The sequence below is a fragment of the Phragmites australis genome, chromosome 11, assembly GCF_958298935.1.
Source record: "Phragmites australis chromosome 11, lpPhrAust1.1, whole genome shotgun sequence".
Classification (NCBI taxonomy): domain Eukaryota; kingdom Viridiplantae; phylum Streptophyta; class Magnoliopsida; order Poales; family Poaceae; genus Phragmites; species Phragmites australis.
Window position 1 is genome coordinate 26,326,547 of NC_084931.1, and position 22,141 is coordinate 26,348,687.

A 22,141-nucleotide genomic window follows, 5' to 3' on the forward strand; every position below is an offset into this window, starting at 1 on the left:
GCAGACCAGCACTGCGCCACACAACGAATGGAACGGTGCTAGCAGGCCGGTCAAGCAAGTTGATAACTCCACATACAAGCGGCAATCAGAGCACTCGAACGAGACGACATGACAACTAAAGATCTACGACGCACGACGAGGGGATGTATCAAACCCTTAGGGAAAGTGGGTACACTCTATCTTCTGTAATGATGGCTTAGGTTAGATATTAGGATGAGCAGGATTCCTCTGTTTGGACCCACGTATAAGTTCTCATCCTTCCTCCTATATAAAAGGATGAGGAGCTCGTTTGTAAAGCAGAAGAAAAAAGAAGTCTGGCAACCAGCTAGAACACCCTCTGTAACCCACTCAGATCCTCCATAAACACAACACACAGGACATAGGGTTATTATCCTTCGAGAGGCTCGAACCTGTATAACTCCTCGCGTCTCAGAGTTCGTCACAGACACAATTCATCATGTGCTTCATCGAACATCGACTCATCAACTCCCTATGTTCCCGAAACGATGTTCATGCACCCACTGTCCAACATACTCCGAAATCACTGTCAGGGATTCACCTTGACATTTGGCGCGCCAGGTAGGGGGTGCGTTTCGTCGTTTCAACAAGTTCAAATAAAATCAATCAGGCTACCCATGGCCGAATCCATGGCAACCGTAGAGTCCCGTTCTGAGGACCCTGGCCGCCGTGAGGTATTCATCATGGGGTACCATTCGGATGAACCCGGTGTGCTCCACGCATGGGACACTGAGCCAGAATCAGAGAGCTCCGAGACCCAACGCGAGATATGCATGGCGAAACATGCAGCAGGGGACGCCGGAGGCCCTTCTATCCCAAACGTCGGTGGTGAACCCCCGGCTATACGCCCAGAGGGAAACCAGCCCAGCGCCGGATAGGCAGGCTCCTCAGGACAGCCTCCTGCATCCCTAACACTGTCCTGAGGAATCCTGCATACCGGTACATGTATTGGAGGGCTCGTCGGTGGCTCCATGGCTGCGTGATTTTGCCCTCCTGGCCAAGACAAGGCCCATAGTGGTATAAATCCTTTGTTCCCTCAATCACTGGGAGTACTCAAGGACCATGCCTTGTCGGGACAGCAAACCCTCCGACTTGTGTGACTCCCTGCACCAACGTGACCTCCGTGGCGTGATCCGGAGCCAGATGGCCACTAGAAAGCAGGAGGACAGGGCTCGGCGGGAGCAGGAAAGGGACAAGCAGCCCTACCGCATGCCTTCCCTCAGTAGGGAGGCATCAGATGGCTCCACCTGACAACGCAGCCCGCCACCCAACAACGAGTGGCCCCCCACTACGGGACAGGGTGTAATGCCCTATCCGTCCAGTTACAAGAGGTACGCTAGCCAGACAAGTTCCTATCAGTCCTAGCCAAGAAGTACGATGGCTCGACCAACCCATAGGAGTTCCTGCAGATCTACACCACTATGGTGCAGGCTGCGGGAGGCCATGAGAAGGTCATGGCCAACTATTTCCCTACCGCCTTGACTGATTCAGCCCGGTCTTGACTGATGAACCTCCCCCGCAGGTCGGTTCACTCCTGGGAAGACCTGTGGGACTAGTTCGTCGCCAACTTCCAAGGGACATACGCCCGACCTGGGGTCAAGGACGATTTGTATCAAGTTCGACAACGACAAGGAGAGTTGCTGCGAGACTTTATCCGGTGTTTCACTGAGCATCGAAACACCATCCCAAGGATCACGGGAGAATCCATGATCATAGCGTTCAAACGAGGAGTCAAAGACCAGAAAATGGTCGAGAAGCTAGCCATCCAAGTATACAAAGCACCACCGAGCTCTTTGAGCTCACGGACAAGTGCGCACAGGCCGTCGAGGCCTGGGAGTGACAAATCAACATCAGGCCACGTCTTGCCTCCAACCAGCCCGCCTCTTCCAAAGGGGTCGACCGGAAGGACAAGAAAAGCAAGCGCAAGGCCAGACCACCCGAGGTCCTGGCGGTCGAGTAGACCGGCCCAACACGTTGTCGCTTCGAAAAGAAAGAAGGGAAAAAGGGTCGGGGCTACTGCTCGATCCATCGAACAGACGCCCACGACCTGACCGAGTGCAAGGTAGTGTGAGGCATCATCGACCAGGAGCTCGAGGAGCGCAAGCACAAGCGCGACAATGAGAATGAGGATGGGACCGCTCCTGACCAGTCGGCACTAGGCTACCAGCAAGCCGATCACATGGTCCGCCACATTTTTGGAGGCGCTGCAACATATTCCTCTAACAGTGAATATAAGTTGGTGGTCCGGGAGGTATGGATGACCGTATTAGACCCGAGCCCACGCCTAAGGTGGTCGGAGGTCCCGCTCACATTCATCCAGGCCGACCACCCCGTGTGCATCAGATGCCTTGGTCGCTACCCCATCATGGTCGAGACCACGGTGCAGAACATCCGGTTAGGCCGCGTACTAGTCGATGGTGGGAGCTCGATCAACCTCCTCTTCGCCGACGTGCTTGACACCCTACAAATTCCAAGGAGCTCGTTGAAGCCATCTCCACCTTTCTTCGGAATCACCCCAGGCTCCTCGGCTAAACTGCTAGGGCAAATCAAGCTTCCCGTCACTTTCAGCTCGCTAGATAACTTCAGAACCGAAAGGGTCCTATTTGATGTGGCTGACTTTGGGACCACGTACAATGCGATCCTCGGGCCCACGTACAATGCGATCCTCGGGCGACCAGTGATGGCCCAGTTCATGGCCATAGCCCACAACGCATACCAAGCGATGAAACTCCCTGGACCAGTAGGGGCCATCACCATTATGGGCAACGCAAAAACGGCCCTGTACTGCGACAAGAGGAGCCTTGACATGGTCGAGCTAACTCCCGGGTCGTAGCCTGTAACTACCGAACCCAGCGGGCGACCAATGAAGGTTCACGTAGTTGCCAGCCCAGATGATCGGTTCAAGGCGGTAAGCCTGGATGACACCGACCCGTCCAAGATGGTCCAGATTGGGGCCGTGCTGGACACCAAATAGGAACTTACGTTTATCGCCTTCCTCCGGGCAAACGCGGACGTTTTCTCATGGAATCCGTCCTATATGCCCAGAGTCCCCAGGGATGTGATTGAGCACAAATTGTCTATGCGACCAGATGTGTGACTAGTGAAGTCGACCGAAAGGAAGCACTTCATCAGGAGATCGACAAGCTCTTAGAAGCAGACTTCATTCGGGAGGTGCAGTACCCAGAGTGGCTGGCTAACCCAATCATGGTCCGGAAGCACAATGGTAGTGGAGAATGTGCATCAACTTCACCGACTTCAACAAGGCATGCCTGAAAGACCTTTTTCCTCTTCCGTGCATCGACTAGCTAGTTGACTCCACCGCCGGCAGCGACCTGTTATGTTTCTTAGATGCTCGATCGGGGTACCATCAAATTAGCATGTTTAGGGAAGATGAAGAAAAGACGGCTTTTGTTACCCCCTTTGGGGTCTTTTGCTATGTAAAAATGCCTTTTGGTTTAAAAAGCGTTGTTGCCACGTACCATCAATGTATTCAACTCGTTCTCCAACCACAACTCGAAAGAAATGTTGAGGCATACGTAGACGATGTGGTCGTCAAAAGTAGGACCGGGGCAGACCTGGTCGCAGACCTTCAAAAGACTTTCGACAACCTCTGGATGTACCGCATGAAGCTAAACTCGGAGAAGTGTACATTCGGGGTACAGTCAGGGAAGTTGCTCGAATTCCTCGTATCTCATCGAGGAATAGAAGCGAACCCTGGGAAGATCAGGGTCATCGACCAAATGAGATCCCCGACCAGGTTAAAAGAGGTTCAGAATCTAACAAGATGCATTGCTGCTTTGAGAAGGTCCATCTCGAGGCTAGGGGAGAAGGGACTGTCGCTCTTCAATCTCTTGAAGAAGAACGACCACTTCCAGTGGACGCTAGAGGTAGAGGTAGCATTTAAAGAGCTCAGAAGGTACCTCTCCTCCCCTCCCATACTAACCGTGCCTCGATCCAATGAGAAGCTTTTGCTATATATTTCTTCAACGCCACACGTCGCTAGCGTAGTACTGCTCATCGAGTGGGAAGGCCTCCAGCAACTAGTATATTACGTCAGTGAGGTCCTGCACGGCGTAAAGGCTCGATACCCATAGGCTCAGAAACTTCTATATGCCATCCTAATGGCCTCTCGCAAGCTCAGACACTACTTTCAGGCTCACAAATTAAGCTAATTTTCTCATTTCCAATTAGAGAAATTCTCCATAATAGAGATAAGACGGAAAGCACAGCAAAGTGGGCAGCAGAGCTCGGGGGATTCAATCTCCAATTCATCCCCCGAACGTCTATCAATTCCTAGGCACTGGCCGACTTTGTGGCCGAGTGGTCATCCTTCGAGCCCGAGCAGGTACAGCGACCAGAGGCAGGCGAGCACTAGACCATGCACTTCAACGGATTGTTCACACTAAAGGGAGCCACGGCTGGAGTGGTTCTGACCTCGCCTACCAGTGACATCCTCAGCTACATAGTTCAATTATATTTTCCAGCCACTAATAACACTGCTGAGTATGAGGGCCTCTTATCCGGAATGCAAGCAGCCTCCACACTTAGGATTAAACGACAACTGGTGATAGGGGACTCGCTACTAGTCGTGAACCAAGTGCAAAAGGAGTTTCAATGCTCTGACCCAACAATAGCGGTATACCTCGTGGAAGTGAGAAGACTAGAGCGATGCCTCATCTTGAGGTAAAACACATCCCTCGCAAGCACAACTTTCTAGTCGATGAGCTGGCCCGTCTAGCTTCTTCTCAAGAACCCGTGCCAGTCAGAATCTTTGAAGAAAGACTCTCTTGACCATCCACCATGACCTCGGGATGTTCCGCTCAGAAACAGAGTACCCGAGGCAACACCTTTTGAGGCAACGCCTCTTTCAGTGCTGTCGACCTCGGGTGGCCATCAAGTGGTCGCCCTGCTTGATTCGGGTACGACCTGGATGGATTAGATCTTGGATTACCTTTAGAATTGAGCAGTGCCTGATGATGATGCATCAGCAGAAAAGGTCTCGCGACAAGCCAGCAAATACTCCCTGATAGAGGGACGCCTCTACCGCCGAGGGAGCAATAGCCTTTTACTGAAATGCATTGCTCAGGAAGAGGGGAGAACAATGCTCTTTGATATCCACGAAGGCATATGTGGTAGCCACGCTTCATACCGCACCCTGGTCAAAAAAACGTTCCAGCAAGGATTCTATTGGCCTACTGCCCTCCAGGATGCTACAAGCTGGTGAAACGGTGCGAGTCGTGTCAGTACCACAGCCGAAACACCAACCTACCGGCCCAGGCATTGCAAACCATACCACTCTCTTGGCCTTTCGCTGTCTAGAGGCTTGATACCGTGGGAGCATTCCCAAAGGCCCCAGACGGTTTTGAATTCCTGTTCGTGGCGATCAACAAATTCACTAAGGGGATCGAGGCCGAGCCTGTTAGGAAGATCACCGCCACAGCAGCGATTAAGTTCATACGAGGGCTGGTAATCCAGTTTGGCAGCCCAAACAGCATAATCACGGACAACGAAACTCAATTCACCAGTAGTGCTTTCCAAGACTACTGCGAAGATAACGAGACCAAGGTTTGCTACGCCTTTGTGGCTCACCCACAAAGCATCGGACAAGTCGAAAGGGTGAATGGAATGATACTACAAGGGATCAAAACTCGGGTCTTCGACCAGCTTAAAAGCTATTTGGGACACTGGGTGGACGAACTACCCACAGTACTCTGCTCGCTATGAACGACCCCTAACCATGTCATGGTCGAAACCCCTTTCTTCCTGGTTTTTGGCATCAAAGCAATGCTCCCCTGCAAAATCGCCTTTCAGTTGCCCCGAGTCAGCAACTACTCAGACAACGACCAGGTGGCACGGCAGGAGGATAACATAAACCTGATTGAAGAGTTCTGTGATCGCGTTCTAATTCGATCCACCTGTTATTAGTAGAGCCTCGGACGCTACCACGACCAAAAGGTGTGGAAGCGAACATTGGTCGTAGGTGACCTCACCCTTACGGAAATCTAGAATAAGGCAAGCTGAAATAAGCTCTCTCCCAAATGAAGGGACCCTAGAAAGTGGTCGCCATTACTCGGCCTGGTGCGGTCAAGCTAGCCTTGGAGGATGACCATGAATTACACAACTCCTGGAACATCGCCCTGTTACGCATGTTCTATGTGTATGGTCGCTCGAAGATGGGCCTGTTTGTTTATTTTGCAGGACCTTCCGAACGAGCGTGGAATACAACTTGTAAGTTCTTAAAATTCAAGAAAGAAAAACCAGACTCTCTGTTTTGCAGGACCTCAAGACCAGCCATGGACTCCAAACATCTGGGTTCTTCGACCACAGCACGCGACCACGCTCGGCGACCACTATGGGGGTTGGCGACCAAGATGCTGAACAACCAAGTAGCCGAAGATAAAGACCGCAAAGCCACAAGTCCCCGCTAGGGCCGAGCGTGGCCCGCCCCTAATGAACTTGCTAAGTCGTGGCTTGTTCTACGCACTAAGAGCTCGACTAGCATGAGGAATACAACAAGAACAGGCGTCCAACCCCCCCCCCCCCCCACCACCACGCTTTTTTTCTTATTCATAAAAGTCAGTACAAAGTTGATGGAAAGGATCCACCAGACTCATGAAATAAGGGTGGATCCATCACCTTTAGAAACTCAAAAGCGTGTGATCCCCATTTACCCTAGAAAGAGTCAAGAAACCCAGAAGCAGCAGCTTACCACTCCGGGGATCGAGCGACGGCCGACGTAAGGACCCTGCTGGAGCTACTGACCAACACCAACGCACCTAGCAGACCCTCCTTCCACTTCATCTCCAATTTCTCCTCTTCGTCAACCTCTTCCTCCAGAAGGTCCCAATCGATCTTCCCCTCATCATCGGAGACTTCGATGACCTTGGCCGGGGGATCCGCTCGGACTGGAGACAAAAACGAACCAGCAGAATACAATCCACGATGAAAGAGCAAGAAATGATGGTCGCCAGATCCAACTTGGCAAGCACCATCTTCAACCTTGCAAGCATACCCGCAACGTCGATTGACTTTGGAGGCACCACGGCGAGCAAGACCAGCACCGGAGGCGACTTGGCCCTCACTAAGCCTTCCGAAGTCGTCAAGCTCTCCTGCGAAGAAGGAAAGGAGCACGCCATGACCCCAGGGCTTGCCAACACTACTAAGCAGAACGTGAGACGTGAAGGAAGATGTGAGGGCAGTCCAAAAGATCGTCAAACACTCCTTTTTTTTAAAAGATCCCCAGCAACACCCCAACAGGCGCAGCGGTCAAGCCACTCGAAATCCGAGGGGGCACACTACAGGAACCAAAGAGTCCTTTAGGGCCAGTAGGAATCAATGTCTCTCTCTCAGGACGATTAAAAGCTCCCCCTGTGACACAAAAACTCAGACTTAAACTCGGAAGACTAACGACGTCAAAACGACCACTCTCCAGACAGATTACGTTTGTTAGGGGCCTAAGTTGTACGACCAGGATAGACCACGATCATGGGGAAGTTTGGGGGCTACTGTCGATGTATGGAGTATAGGGGTACCCTGGCAAAAGGGTCCCCCAAGGAATATAAGAACCGGGGATGCGTATTTCCTAAAAGCTAGTCAGTCGCATGACCAGGGTAGGAAGTCCCGTGACCAGTACGAGGCTTACACGACCAACTTCATTGGGAACTCACCTGAACCCACTACCAGCCCCACTGGTCGTAGGGCCGGACCTAACATAAACTGTCTAATCACATTTATTGATATCTACTCAAGTATTTTTCCTTCCCCAGGCGTTTTCCCCTACGAACAAAGTCATGGGCAATGTAGAAGGGTAGCGTCCCATCCCATGGTATTAAATGCTATGAGGTGGGGCAGTGCAGACCAACATGGCGCCTCACAATGGATGGGACGATGTTAGTAGGCCGGTTAGGCAAGTTGATAACTCCACACACAAGCGGTGGGCAGAGCATCCGAACGAGATGACGTGACAGCCAAAGATCTACGACGCACGATGAGGGGATGTATCAAACCCTCAGGGCAAGTGGACACGCTCTGTCCTATGTAATGATGGCTTGGGTTAGATATTAGGATGAGCAGGAGTCCTCTGTTTGAACCCACGTGTAAGTTCTCTTCCTCCCTCCTATATAAAGGGATGAGGACCCCGTTTGTAAAGCAAAAGAAAAAAGAAGCCTAGCAACTAGCTAGAATACCCTCTATAACCCACTCAGATCCTCCATAAACACAACACAAAAGACGTAGAGTTATTATCCTCTAGGAGGCCCGAACCTGTATAACTCCATGCATCTCAGAGTTCGTCACACACAAAATTCATCTTGTGCTTCACTGAACGTCGGCTCATCAGCTCCCTATGTTCCCGAAACGTCGTTCACACACCCACTATCCAACATACTCCGGAATCAATGTCATTGATTAACCCTTGACACATTATTAGTCATGTGAATCTCCACTGAGCAATCAACACAAGAACAAGAGGCACGAAGGCTTCCATCGATCATAGAAGGTGAGAAATGCCATGGATAAAGTTATCTTCGATTGCCGCCATTCTTCTTCGTGTCTTACGCCAAGCAGGCCGTCATCGTCATGGTCTTCATCAAAATGATAGTTGACGTCGCCACCACGCCCCTATGGATCACGGCCACCATGGCCGCTGCTCCCACGGATGTGGTGGCCGTGACCCACACATGCCTCGTCGTCCTCCGGTGGTGAGGCACCACGCCGGCCCAAGCCACCCACCTCCAACCCCGACCGCGCTTGCGAACAATGCCCCTCTACGCACACAAGTCCATGCCTACTATCCCGTGCACGACTTCGCGCTGTTCACATACACGCTGAATCGACGCTCCCTTCCCTGAGACCTACATCGACCGCTTCGACGGCGCCTGGACTGAGCCGCCCTAGCCGACTTGCCGCCATAGCCGTGCGCTGCATTAGCAGCGGCGCACCTGCTTCGATGCGAGTCCCATCGGCGACCTGTGAAGTCACGCCAACACTCTTGGTTAACCTGGGTGACACTATGGCGGCTCGCCGTGGGTTACCCCCCTTCTTCAATGACCCGGTGACCGGATCCACCTTGGGCAGCTCCTCTCCTCCACATGGTGCAGGCCCCGTCCTCACCACTCCCGCAGGCGAAGGGACCTCGATGACACCCTATACTCTGGTTGGCCATGTCCTCCGTCGATTCACCCCTGCAATGATGAACTGTCGTCCCGGCTTACGCCCAGGCTCTTTGTCCCCAACGGCCACAGGCCTTCGCTTTGAGGCCCCACGTGGCGGCACGATAGGCTTCCTCTCCCCCTCGTCAGATGAGGAGTACACCCCACTCTAAAGCACATAGGTGCGACAGCGGCAGAGTAGGCGTGGTGGCAAAGTGGCACGACGACGACGACGCGTACGAGTGTTGGTGTCATGTCCAAGAACTATAATCATGTCATTAAGCATAATCATGCATCATAAGTATTATGTTTAATTGTTAAGTGCTTGTTAAATTCTTTTGATGGCTTAATTTTTGCGAAGTGTTGTGAAAATACCCAGTGTTAAAATTTTCTCCTTTTGTTTTATATCCATGTAAGCATTGTGATTCAATCCATTTTTAAATGAGTTCATCTCATTTTTCAATGTGGCACAAAAATTCGTAGAATTTTTGAGGCACTAGAATACCTTGTTTTGGGTTAGTAAAATGAGGAGAGAGAAAATATTTTGTAGCTAAAAATATCTTGTCTCTAGCATGTGGGCCACATGAGCTAGCCGGTCCCACCGCCTCATTGCCTCTCTTTTGGCTGTAGTAGCCCCATTCCCTGCTCCCTCTCCTCACGCCTCTCACTCTCACTCTCTCTTGCTCTCTCAACCAGCCAAAGAGAGACAACACCAACCATCTCCCTCTCTCTCAAGCTCTATCTCATTTCTTCCTCAAAATCCCACCTAAGGAGCAAGAAGCAAGGTTGCATATGTTACCATTGTTTTCCTCTCATCCCAAGTTCTCCATCCATCCTAGATTCAATTGCATGCATGAGGTTTTGAAGGATTTGCAATCCAATTTCATCACCGCCTTTGCACTAAAATTTTCAGCAAGCTTGGACCTCTTCTCTAAGCCCTTTTTCCTCTGATTTCTCCCCCAACCGAAGGTCACCAACCTCCATAAGGATGTGGGTATGTCTCCTAGGATTTTTTTTGGTGAGGATGCACGTTTTAGTTGGTTTTTTGATAGATCTTGGAGGTGTGTTTGCGAGGTTGCGTAGCACCATTTCATTCTTGATGAAATGGAGCTATTATGAGAAGTTTTGAAGAAATTAGAGCTAGTGATTTGAGCTTGTAAAGTGGGTAAATTAGGTCTAGAATCTATGCATTAGTGTCAAACATGTTTATCCTCGATTTAGAGAGACATGCAAGTTGAATTGGTCGAAAAAATGTCACAAAACATGTATTCTGCAGGAATCCAAAGATTCATGATCACAACCCAGAGGTTTCGGATGATCCTAACCAAAAATATCCGAGGACCCCCACCCGGAGGTTCACTTGGGACTCCGGAATCCGAAGGGTCCGAGTTCAACTCGGAGGTTTCAGATGATCCAAACAAAAATACCCAAGTACCCCACCCGGAGGTTCACCTGGAGACTCCAAAACCCGGAGGGTCTGAGTTCAACCCGAAGCATCCGGATTATACTGTTGATCAGGCGTCTTTTCTTTTTTTTTTTACTTTGCTGATAGCTTGTAAATTTCATAATTAATTCATACGAACTCCAAAAATCATTAAACCAGTTGCGTTAGCTACATATGAGTATAACTACATGTTAAAAATGTTAGAACTTAAATAAAAGACTTTTTGATAATTATTTAATTAATTAAATGTGTTTCAGCTTAATTAAATCAGGTTAATTAATAGCATATCCTAAAATTATAAAATCACTTGGACAATTCATGTTTTGATCAGTGCTATTTAGAAAAAAAATGTTGGTATGAAATTAAAGTATTGAAGTTCATTTAATCTTAATGTCTAGTTTAATTAGAGTCCTTTTTGATAGACCTTAAATAAATCATTTATACCATGAGCCTATGTGATTAAATTCTAATGTTTCTTGCTGCATTATATTTATTACCCAGTACCATATTCCCATTAAAATTTTATAGCATTTTCATAATATCTCTTTCATGCTCATCATTGCATACGTTCTTCTTAGTGACCGAGGACGATTTGGAAGTTATTTCCCTTGATTATGAAGCTGATTAGCAAGGCAAGAATCTAAGCATTTTTATCCAATTACTTTGAATCATATATTATGTCAATTGATAAGTTATGCTTTATGTATGTTTGTATGTCAACGAGTCTTATGTCGGATTTTGGGTTAGATCCTATTTATTGCATTACCCTCCCTTTATATTGTTTATCACTTGATCCTTTGTAACATGGGTTGTTCATGTTACATAATAGTCTAACGTAAAAAGAATGCATTATGCTTAGCATAGCATAGGTCCTAGGTAGAAGTCGAGCGGTGGTTTGATCATCGTTCGCGAGCTTAGTGCTTATTTTATATCATAAAGATAATAATGATGGAGGATGATGTAAGTTAATGAGGATGAGTCAAGATTTAGATGGGCAATAAGAATGGCTCGAGAAGGGAGTCTCGGATGCTATAGACCCGCTTGAATCGATTAAGCACCATCCGTTATTGCAGTTGGTTTTAGTACTTGTCTGTACTTACCATGTATCCATATATGGGACAGATGAGCCGAATACCTTATGTAGCTGTGATTTTTTGCGTGCTAGTCTCGGGTGTTGTCGGCATAATAGGCTTGGAAGGAGTATCTAGTTTGCTCTGAGTAGTAGTTCTAGATGACCCCCGCATGCCGAGGCGTATGTTCAAACGATTGAGCTTATTTGGGAAAGATTGACATGAGTACATGTCGGTGTATCAGGAACCAGGGGTCCCTGAGTCCCGAGACCGGGCCGGCCATCCGCCACGCGTCACCATCCCGCGAGGTCCGCCCTGCGAGATAAGAAGAGGCTAAGTCCCGGGAGAAGGTGCTCGGGGCCGCCGCCTCTGGTTCCCGAGCACCCCAGTTCCCCGATGATCCGCGGAGTCCAAGTACCGGGAAGGAAGTGCTCGGGAGAGAGTGCTCGGGGCTGCACGTGGCAGCCCCCGAGGACTCGGTTCCCCGAAGGTTTCCCCCAGTGCTCGGGAGAGAGTGCTCGGGGCTGCACGTGGCAGCCCCCGAGGACTCGGTTCCCCGAAAGTTTCCCCCAGTGCTCGGGAGAGAGTGCTCGGGGCTGCACGTGGCAGCCCCCGAGGACTCGGTTCCCCGAAGGTCTCACCGGAGTGCTCGGGAGAGGGTGCTCGGGGCTGCACGTGGCAGCCCCCGAGGACTCGGTTCCCCGAAGGTTCGCGCAAGATCGTTCGACGACCCAAAGGGTCCCCTTGCCGGGGTGTCAGCCAGTCAAAGACACGAATGCCGCATTTAATAGGCACGCGCGGCCTGACATCCTGACATCCTGACATTCTCAGCTGCCCACGCCCTAGTGTCAGACCCTGCCATGCTCTGGCAGGGGGGCGTGGGTCCATTAAATGCACGGGTCCCGTCCCGTTTCACCCTGGTGCCTCGGGATAATGTTGCCAGAATCGAAGCGCTCCGCCTGCCACCCTGCCCTGGCAGAAGGACAAGACAGGGTGGGCGCACCGGGCACCTCTGCGGCTGCCCGGTGGGCCCTCTTAATGGCGCCGAGGGACCTCCACAGTGGCGGGTGGTCGGATGCACGCCGCAATTTTCCACCGCCCCTGTCACTTCGCCAAGACGGAATGATGACGCCTTTCTCCGTGGCACCTTGGCACGTGCGCCCCCTCTTTCCCATTCAGGATAAGTCGAGGTTGGCGCGCCTATAAAAGGAAAGGATGGAGAATACACAGCCAACGCTCACAGCTCACAGCTCACGACACACAACACACGACTCACGACTCATCCTTGAAGAATTCCGCCTCAGATCCGGAAGCCCTCAAAAAAGACCCCGAAGCTCAGATCAAAAGACGAAGAACATCACAAACAAGCTCGAGCCAAGCTAGAACATGAGAGTCTCAAGCTCTCTGTAGACAGCTCACCCCTGTAACCAGATACATCCTTGAAGAATTCCCTTCAAGGAAAGGTATAGCACTCACACAGGAGTAGGGTGTTACGCCTCCGTGCGGCCCGAACCTGTCTAAACCCCGGTGCACCCATCTTTCTTGCACTAGGACGATCATCTCCCACCACCAGCCACTGCATTTATTTCCGCTCCCATCTATTTCCCAGACAAGCTCGTTCAGGATCATCCCCCCGGCCGAATCTTTAAAAAAGGGGTCTCTCGGGATCCCTGAGACAGGAGTTCATCCTCCGACAGTACCCCTTGTGTGGACCTGTGTGGTCACGCAAGCCGTATGGTCTTCAAATCGTATGGGTAATGGAGTACCCCTGCAGGGTAAAAAATCAATTCGAATTGCCGTGCTCTCGGTCATGAATATGTTTTTGTCTATTTACATCAATCGTAGAGTTCCGAATATGGTTGTGAGAGTATGATGGGAAGTGCATACAGATGGTGGTCGATGAGTTGAGATGTTTCAAGTTACAGACATGTTATGTTGATGATCTCAGTATAGAAAGGTATAATTGCTAGGTTGTAGCTGCTCACACTTGAGTTGAAATTGCTTTTGCATTACAAATTCATTTAACCTTTATGGTCGATTCCTTGATACGCATCCACAAATGCATTTTCCTTAGAGTCGGATTATTATATGTACCCACTATGGATTAAGTCTTACGAGTACCTTCATACTCACGCTGCTTGTTTTCTTTCCAGGTACAGATGGGTGTCGGCTGCTCGAATCCCACCAAGAGCTGTGTGATGGCGAGTAGTCGATATACAACTACTAACCCCAGCCGGTTGCCTTGTGGGTTAATGGCGTCATGGGCCTTCATTTTATTTCTAGATGTTTTTCTTCTGCTGTGATTTATGCTAGAAAACATTTGTCCTTGTTATTTCGTTCAGCTTGTAATCACTTGTAATCTTGTTTAACTTGATGTTGTGATATTCATATTGTAAAGGTATGTGTGGGTAGTATCTCTTGTACGAGTTACCAAAGCACACATATAGGGACTACTAGAGTTAGATTCGCTTTAGTCATTCATGGCTATGATTGTTGTGGTGAGATATGGGTTAGCACATGGTGTGTCAAGAGACGGATGTGGGCCAGCTCTCATCTTATTAAAATGATCGTCCTAATGGTTAACTCGAATTTAATTTAGACGGGTCCTCACAATGGCGGCCGGGCCTGGGGAATCCCTAACCCTAATCACCGGCCATCGCCCCTTTTATCAGCCGTCGTGTGAGCTCTCACCTGGGCCAGCCTAAAGACTGCCAAGGCCCAAGCCCAGGTCAAGTTGACCTGATCCTTCCCATGCCCGACCGCACGAGCCGAAAGGCCATTCAGGCTTCGGCCCATGTCGCTTAGCACCATGCGCCAGCCCAAGCAATAGAGGCCATAGGCCATTTTGCAAAAACCCTGGGTTTCTCACAAATTGCAAGATGATCCAACTGGTAGTACTGTGTATTAAGTACTTTTCATGTTTAAGCCCTCAGTGTTTACTATAATTACATTCAGTACTATTTACTGTTGTAATGTAACATTCTAGATCTTTTTTCTAGAATATTATGCACTGTCCAGTATGTTTGCTTCATGCAATCCCTATAACATGCAATGATGTTTACGACCACTTTAATTTTGCAATTGAGATTTATTTTTCTTGCAAGATTATACTATAATTCATCTCAGTTAAGCCCAAAGAGATTTTATGCCTAAAAGTGCTTAATTCAAGCAAAATTACAATGCAAAATCAAATTAAGTGATTACCGTGGTTTCATATTTGAGAAACACAAGATAATGAAGATATGAATCTACTGCATATTTACAGATTATCCATCATTTCTGTAAGATCTATATTTTGTCATCTTGATAAAATAACTACCTTTAATGTGCTCTTCTAAATATTATACTTAGCATAATACAAGACAATAGGAACATAGACATCTAGACATCTACTGACAATTGTCATATTATGCCTCCTACTATTACGAGATCTACATCATATTTTGTGATGATCTTCAACGTATTAGCTACATAATTTGAGATCTACACTATGTAATTCAAGTCTCAACTTGATTTTACATATTTTGCATCATTATTACAACAATATCATGATAATTTTTAATTTACCAATAGTAAATTAATCAAATCTATGGTTTAAATCCATGTAGGTTAAAATGACCAACAAAGAGTTCGATATACTCACACTCGATGGTCATAATTACCCGACATGAGCAATGGATGTCAATGTGAACTTTGCGTCATACGGAATGGTAGCAGCACTCCAACCTCTCCAAAAAGGGAGATCCACTGCTCACAAATCAAGTTAAATATGGTGCATTATACATAATAAGGTATCATATACATCTGGATTTTAAATCTGAGTATCTGATAGAAGAAAATCCGAAAACATTGTGGCTAGCTGTCAAAACAAGATATGAACAGTAAAAGACAATCATTCTGCCTGATTCAAGTTATAGATGAACACATGTCTAACTCTATAATTTCAAATCCGTCGAATATTACAATCATATTATTCATAAAATGTATTTTAAGTTATGTTTTTTGCGAAAAGAGCCTACTAAAGCGGAAAATATAGAGAAAATTTTATCTACTATGCTTCCCGCTGATAGGATCTTACAGCAACAATATCATGCAAGAGAATACCAAGTTTATTCTGACTTAATACATATTTTACTTCAGGCTTAAAAGCATAATAAACTCCTTCTAAGAAATCATCATCAACATCCAATAGATGCTACTCCTTTACTTAAAGTACATTCTAATATCCAAAATAACAATAAGTTTGATAGCTCTTCTAGAAGACAACCAACAAACTTTAAAGGTTAACACATACACAACAAGAAGCAAAAACCACGTGCACCAGAAAAAGGGAAAGGCATATCTAAACCTAAATTTTACAAATCTAATGTTTGCTGCAAGTGTAGCCGCTACAAGCACACTACTAAGAAATGTGGAACCTCGAGATATTTAATTTATCTCTACTTACAATCCATGGGTCGTACCCGACATGCTCAAGGACAAAGTTATGAAGCACACTTCAATCTTCAAACTAACACCACCAAGGAGGTTAGTTATTCACAACAAGTTCCATAAGAACCAAGTAAAAACCAAACTCTTCTGCTGCCAGAAGATCCCATGAGCATGAAAAATATGATCGTTGATTTTGCGTCGCATGACATGTTTGGAGACCTTATTTAGTTTTCCAATTCCGAAGATACTATGTTATCTACGTTTATTAGTTGTAAAAACAAGTTGTCATCATTATGTATTGTATGTCACAATATTATATCGGTACTTATGATACTAAATAAAATTTGTATCTATTCTATATATCTGATAAAAATATTTCATATTAAATTCTTCAATTCTATATATAGATTTCTACGGGAGTCAATCCAACGAAGGAGGAAATATACCTTGTGGAAAGTTGCACCATAAATTTTATACTTAGGAAAATAAAATATTTCCAAACTCTTACTAAAAGACAAGGAAATGTTTGATAATCATTGAACACGATGAAAAAATTGTTGACTTCGATCGTAACATAATTACTCTTCATATGGGTACTCAAGTTATAATCGAGAATGGTTTATTATATCCTAATTCAACTTGTACCTTACTAAGTTATAGAGATATCCGTCAGAATATTTTTCATATTGAAACTCATGATGACAAAAAAAAGAATGTCTCTTCTTAACGAAAAACAATGGATATAGCAAACAAATACTGGAGAAAATTCCCTCTTTATCATCTGGATTATACTACGCATACATCAAACCTATAGCAAATATTGTATACAAGGTAATTTTTCAAAATGTCAATACATTCCAAACTTGACATGATCGCCTTGGTCATCCCGGTATAAGGATGATGTGAAAAATTATCAGCAATTTTATTGGTCATGATTTAAATGATGCTAAATTTCCTCAATGTTCAGATTTTATGTGCATTGTATGCGCTACATGGAAGCTAATTCTAAGGCCATCTTACCTTAAAATTCAAGCAAAATCACTCAAATTCCTTGAGCATATTCAAGGTGATATCTGTGATCCTATCCAACCATTAACTGATTCATTCAGGTATTTCATGGTTCTAATAGATGCATCTACACAATGGTCTCACATGTCTCTTGTCCACACGAAACCATGCATTCACAAAAATAATGGTTCAAATTATTAAATTACGAGCACATTATCCTGAACATCGAATTCAATCAATTCGAATGGACAATATTGCATAATTCCCCTCACGTGCTTTCCATGACTATTGTCTAATCCCAGGAATTCAAGTTTAGCATTATGTCCCATATGTCGATACTCAAAATAGTTTAGCAAAATCCCTTATCAAAAAAATTAAGCTCATTGCATGACCCTTATTACAGAATTGCAACTTACTAGTTTCATATTAGGGTCATACAGTTTTACACGCCGATGACTTAATTTAATTGCCACCTACTGCATATCATAGTACTTCTCCTCTACAATTAGTACATGAAAATCCACTAAGTATTTCCTATCTATGTAAATTCGGTTGCGCTACATACATACCAATCTCACCACCACAGCGTATATCCATAGACCCACATAGGAAATTAGGGATCTACATGGGGTATCAATCCCCGTCGATCATTAAATACCTCGAGCCCCTCACATGTGACCTATTCACGACCTGGTATGCTAATTGTATATTCAATAAGGAACATTTCCCGGCATTAGAGAATTTCAAGTACCAAAAAGAATGCTAGAAAATCAGTTAGAATGTCCAAGGCATTTCCGCCTTCACGTACTTAAGAATCTGAACTTCAAGTTCAAAACATCATCAATTTGTAACATATTGCAAATAACTTGCTAAATGCATTTTACTGACTACTAAGGTATCACAAAATCCTGTAGTTCTGCCAAAAATGTGCCCGAAAGAGTAGAGGTACCAATAAAAACCACTCAACTTCCTGTTCAAAATAAAAGGGGGAGAAATACGGCTACAAAAGAGGATATAGCTTCTTGCAAGCGCTAAAGGAAACAGAGGAAGAAACCCTATGAAACAGTAAGTGGATGAGCAACATCTACAACCCAGCTCAATAGTACACTCAATTAAAGATACCGGGACATCAAAATACCTCGACTCAATCGTATTAGTAAATCACGAACAATCATCAAGGGTACAAGAGATTTTCACTAACTATCTAGATTTTAGAGAATCATATGACCAAAAGACTAGAATTATCGACATATACTTCTCTACTATAATTGCAAACAACCTCCAAAATAATCCAGATCCTAAGACCATGGCAGAGTGTAAACAATGCTCTGACTGGACTCCATGGAAGGATGTAATCCAAACATTGATAGTCTCGCTCACAAAAAGATAGGTATTCATAAAAATAATACCTACACCTCCAAATGTCTTCCCTGTGGGAATCAAATGGGTTTTCGTCCAAAAATGAAATGAGAACACCGAGGTGGTAAGATACAAAGTAAGGCTTATAGCACAAGAGTTCATGCAGAGACCCGATATTGATTTCAATGAAACATATTCTCCAGTCATGAGTGAAATCACATGCTGATATATTATCTCATTGGCAGTCCAAAATCATCTATCTATGCAGTTAATGAATGTAGTGACTGTATATCTATATGGATCACTTGATTCGGATAAATACAGGAAGGTCACTTGAAGCTAGGATCAACAGAAGGGTAAAAAATTTCTCCTTCGAAATATGAAAAGAAAAAAACAAGTAGCTTTGCTGCATCAAACATCACTAAAAAGCTAGGCACCTGAACATACTGCGGTCAAGATGAGCTGAACTAGGTCAAGTAGTTGAACTGAACTAGGTCAAGATGAGCATAAAAAAGAACCTGATACGTAACGCCAGTTGTACTAGCCATCTGATGTCTCAACTACTCGAGATTTCAGGTGCCATTACGAGAAAAAAAAATTAAATAGATTAGCATGACCTGCAGCTCTAAACTGTACATAACATAGATGTACTATACAATTTACAGGGACACAAACTGATTGAACCAGGGAAGAGTTTGCTATAAGGAGACAATCTGATTCCTATGTACTATACAAACTTTCCTCTTCACTCTTCAGATCACAACGTTTGGCATTTATATATGGTCGTTCGACTTGACCGCTAACAAACATACTGCTGCACACACATCAGTATTTCTACTTCCATTGGAGCTGTTCTCATTTCTCAGTTTCTCATAAATGTTAATAGCTTATATAGGACACAAAACTTCATAGGAACATAACAGGGGAGCTATCGTATTAGGAAAAGACCCAAGTTATGCCATAATATACAGCAAATAAAGCAGAGAAAATTCAGGCACAATCTTCTGGAACTCCATGCAAACACATTTAAATCTAACAAACTTTAAGAAAAAAACAAAGACAGAATTGGATGACTAAACTTTGCTGTCTTCTGAAATGTGAGTCAATAACTTCAAACAGTACAACCGCACAAAACTAACCTAATATCAACCAGTTGGTAAACTATGCTATTGCAAGGCCAATAGGTATAATAAAACAAGTTAACATCTATACACAAATGCCGAAGTTGTTATCATACAGCAACCATTAATATACATATAATCAAGAGACAGGAAAAAAAGGAGTGTGGCCACAAGTTCACAATCACGTGAAAATTGAAATACATAGACTACAATTGAGAGCCATATAGAGAGTCACAGGGATCACCACAATCTTACTGCAATCTTAGCATCAGATGGCATTTAAAAATAATTGACTAAGGATGGAGAATCCATCCTCTTACTGTAGTAACTAATAATACAGAATGTCCATGAGTGCAGAACAGAACAGAACACATTGGTGGTTAGGAAGTACTCCATACTCCAATGCGCTATACAAAACTTCCGCTTTAGAATTCAGATCATAGCATTAGGCATCTAGATATATAGTTGTTTTGACTTAATGATTAATAAACATACTGCTGCACATACATCAGTGTTTATACTTCTAGGGAACATACTTCAATGGGGGAAAGACTCTAGTTATGCCAAGTACCAAATAAAGTAGAGGTAATTTGCGAACAATCTTCTACGACTCAATACAAATGCATTTCAATCAAACAAGCCAAACTCGACAAAAGGAACAGGGGCATTGGATGGTTAAGATTAGTTGCAATTTCCGAAATTCGAGCCAATGACTTCAAACGTCATGACTGCAAAAAACTAACCAAATATCAACCAGTTGATAAATTATGCTGTTGCAAGACCAACACGCAACACGTAATATATTAAAAGAACTAGCTATACACAGAAATACCGAACTTATTACGAGACAGCAGTAATTAATATACATATAATCAAGAGACAAGAGGCAACGGAACATGGCCACAAGCTCACAACCACCTGGAAGTAAATATACTACAATTGAGAGCCATCGAGAGAGTCACAGGGATCACCGCGATCTTACGTTGACGGCTCGCTCGTGTCGCTCTCCTTGGGCTGCGGTGGGGCCTGGGGGCGGCTGTTGTAGTCGACAACTTCGGCGTCGGTGACAGATCGGGAGTGCTGGACGATGGACCGGCCTATGGAGTTGATCCACTCCTCTTTCTCCTTCTCGGAGTCGGCGATGAAGTACATGGTCTCGGCGGGAGTGGAAAGCTCGAAGGCGAACTGGCGGTTGAGCACGTCCTCGGCGCCCTTGACGGTGAGGCAGGAGGCGACGGGGATGACGCCGCGGGGCACCGAGGCCCGCGTCACGGCGGGGTCCTTAAACCAGAAGAGCCGCCCCTGCTTGAGCACGAACCACCGCCGCCGCCACGTCTTGATGTACTCGCCCTGCTTGTTCAGCCACCCCGTGCGCTCCGCCCCGTGCCAGAACTCGACGCCGCCAGGCGGCGACGAGGAGGAACCGCTCGTGCCCATGACGGCGCGCCACAGGCTGGCCGCCATCGCGCCGGGGGATTTGGGGATCGGGTGGGGGCTTGCGCCGGGGGCGGGGAATCAAAGTGGGTTCTCGCTGATGGATTCGCTCGGACGGGCGTGTGAGGCGTGATCAGATCGGAAAAGGGGAGGCATTTCCCAGATGGCCAAATCGCGTTGCTCATTCACCAGATGCCCACGAAATCCTAACGGTTCCTTTTTTTTTAACCCACATCTTACGGTGCTGTTTGGTTCATGTCTTTTGCTCTCTTCATTGTTGTTTATAGAAGGCTTGCAGTATGTTGTTAACTCTGTCTCCATATACCGGGATCACTTTAGCGGATTATTTTCATCATCATAAGTAAAGACACCAATTGTATTGCATCGGGAAGTCCACAAAACCTTAGACTGTTAGCAAACTCAACAGTGACCCTTGTGGCCTCCGATATGATATGGATGTTTGGTTTGTTGCACATATAACCCTGCTAAAATTTGGTAATACTAAAACACAGGTGTTACCAAAACATAGACAACAATATAACGTCTGGATTGCAACTTTGCCAATTCGTGAGCAATGCCAAAATACGAGAAGAAAATGTGGTGTTTGGATTACAACTATATCAAAATCTAATAAAATTGTAAGTATGGCATGTGGGACTTATATGTAATTAATTTTTTTCTTGTTAAAATATAGTCAATGTGGGTTTTTTTATAATAAAATCATAAGGAACACAGTAGTGAAAACGGATTGTAAACAGGACAAACGGTTTAGGAAATATTTTTGTTTAAGTTTGCTAACCCAAAAGTATTGGACTTCCTGCAACGTGTGGCCTGCTGCCAGTCTGCCACATCAGTGCTTGCTCTGTTGGCAGCGATGCGGTGGGTAGTTTACTGTTTGTTGGGTTGCCGAATTTTTATGGCCATGCTAAATGTTTGGTAGAGAACCCAAGGTAACCAAACTTGCGGGCATGTTAAAATTCGGTAAGGCTTTCGTAGGTAACAACTAAATAACCTCTAGTCTTCTAGATGTGGCATCCCAACATAGATATGAATATACTTAACCAACCTCACACATCTATCTGTAGTACAAAGCTTGCAAAAATTGAG

The 22,141-nt window shown here is 45.7% G+C and overlaps 1 protein-coding gene across 1 annotated transcript; it reads right to left on the reverse strand.

Moving 5' to 3' along the window:
• Positions 1–20,272: 20,272 nt before the first annotated feature.
• On the reverse strand, positions 20,273–21,191 carry LOC133885841 (pleckstrin homology domain-containing protein 1-like). Its single transcript, XM_062325603.1, has one exon. The coding sequence runs from the start codon at positions 21,062–21,064 to the stop codon at positions 20,579–20,581; it is 486 nt and encodes a 161-aa protein (XP_062181587.1). The 5' UTR covers positions 21,065–21,191; the 3' UTR covers positions 20,273–20,578.
• Positions 21,192–22,141: the final 950 nt, after the last annotated feature.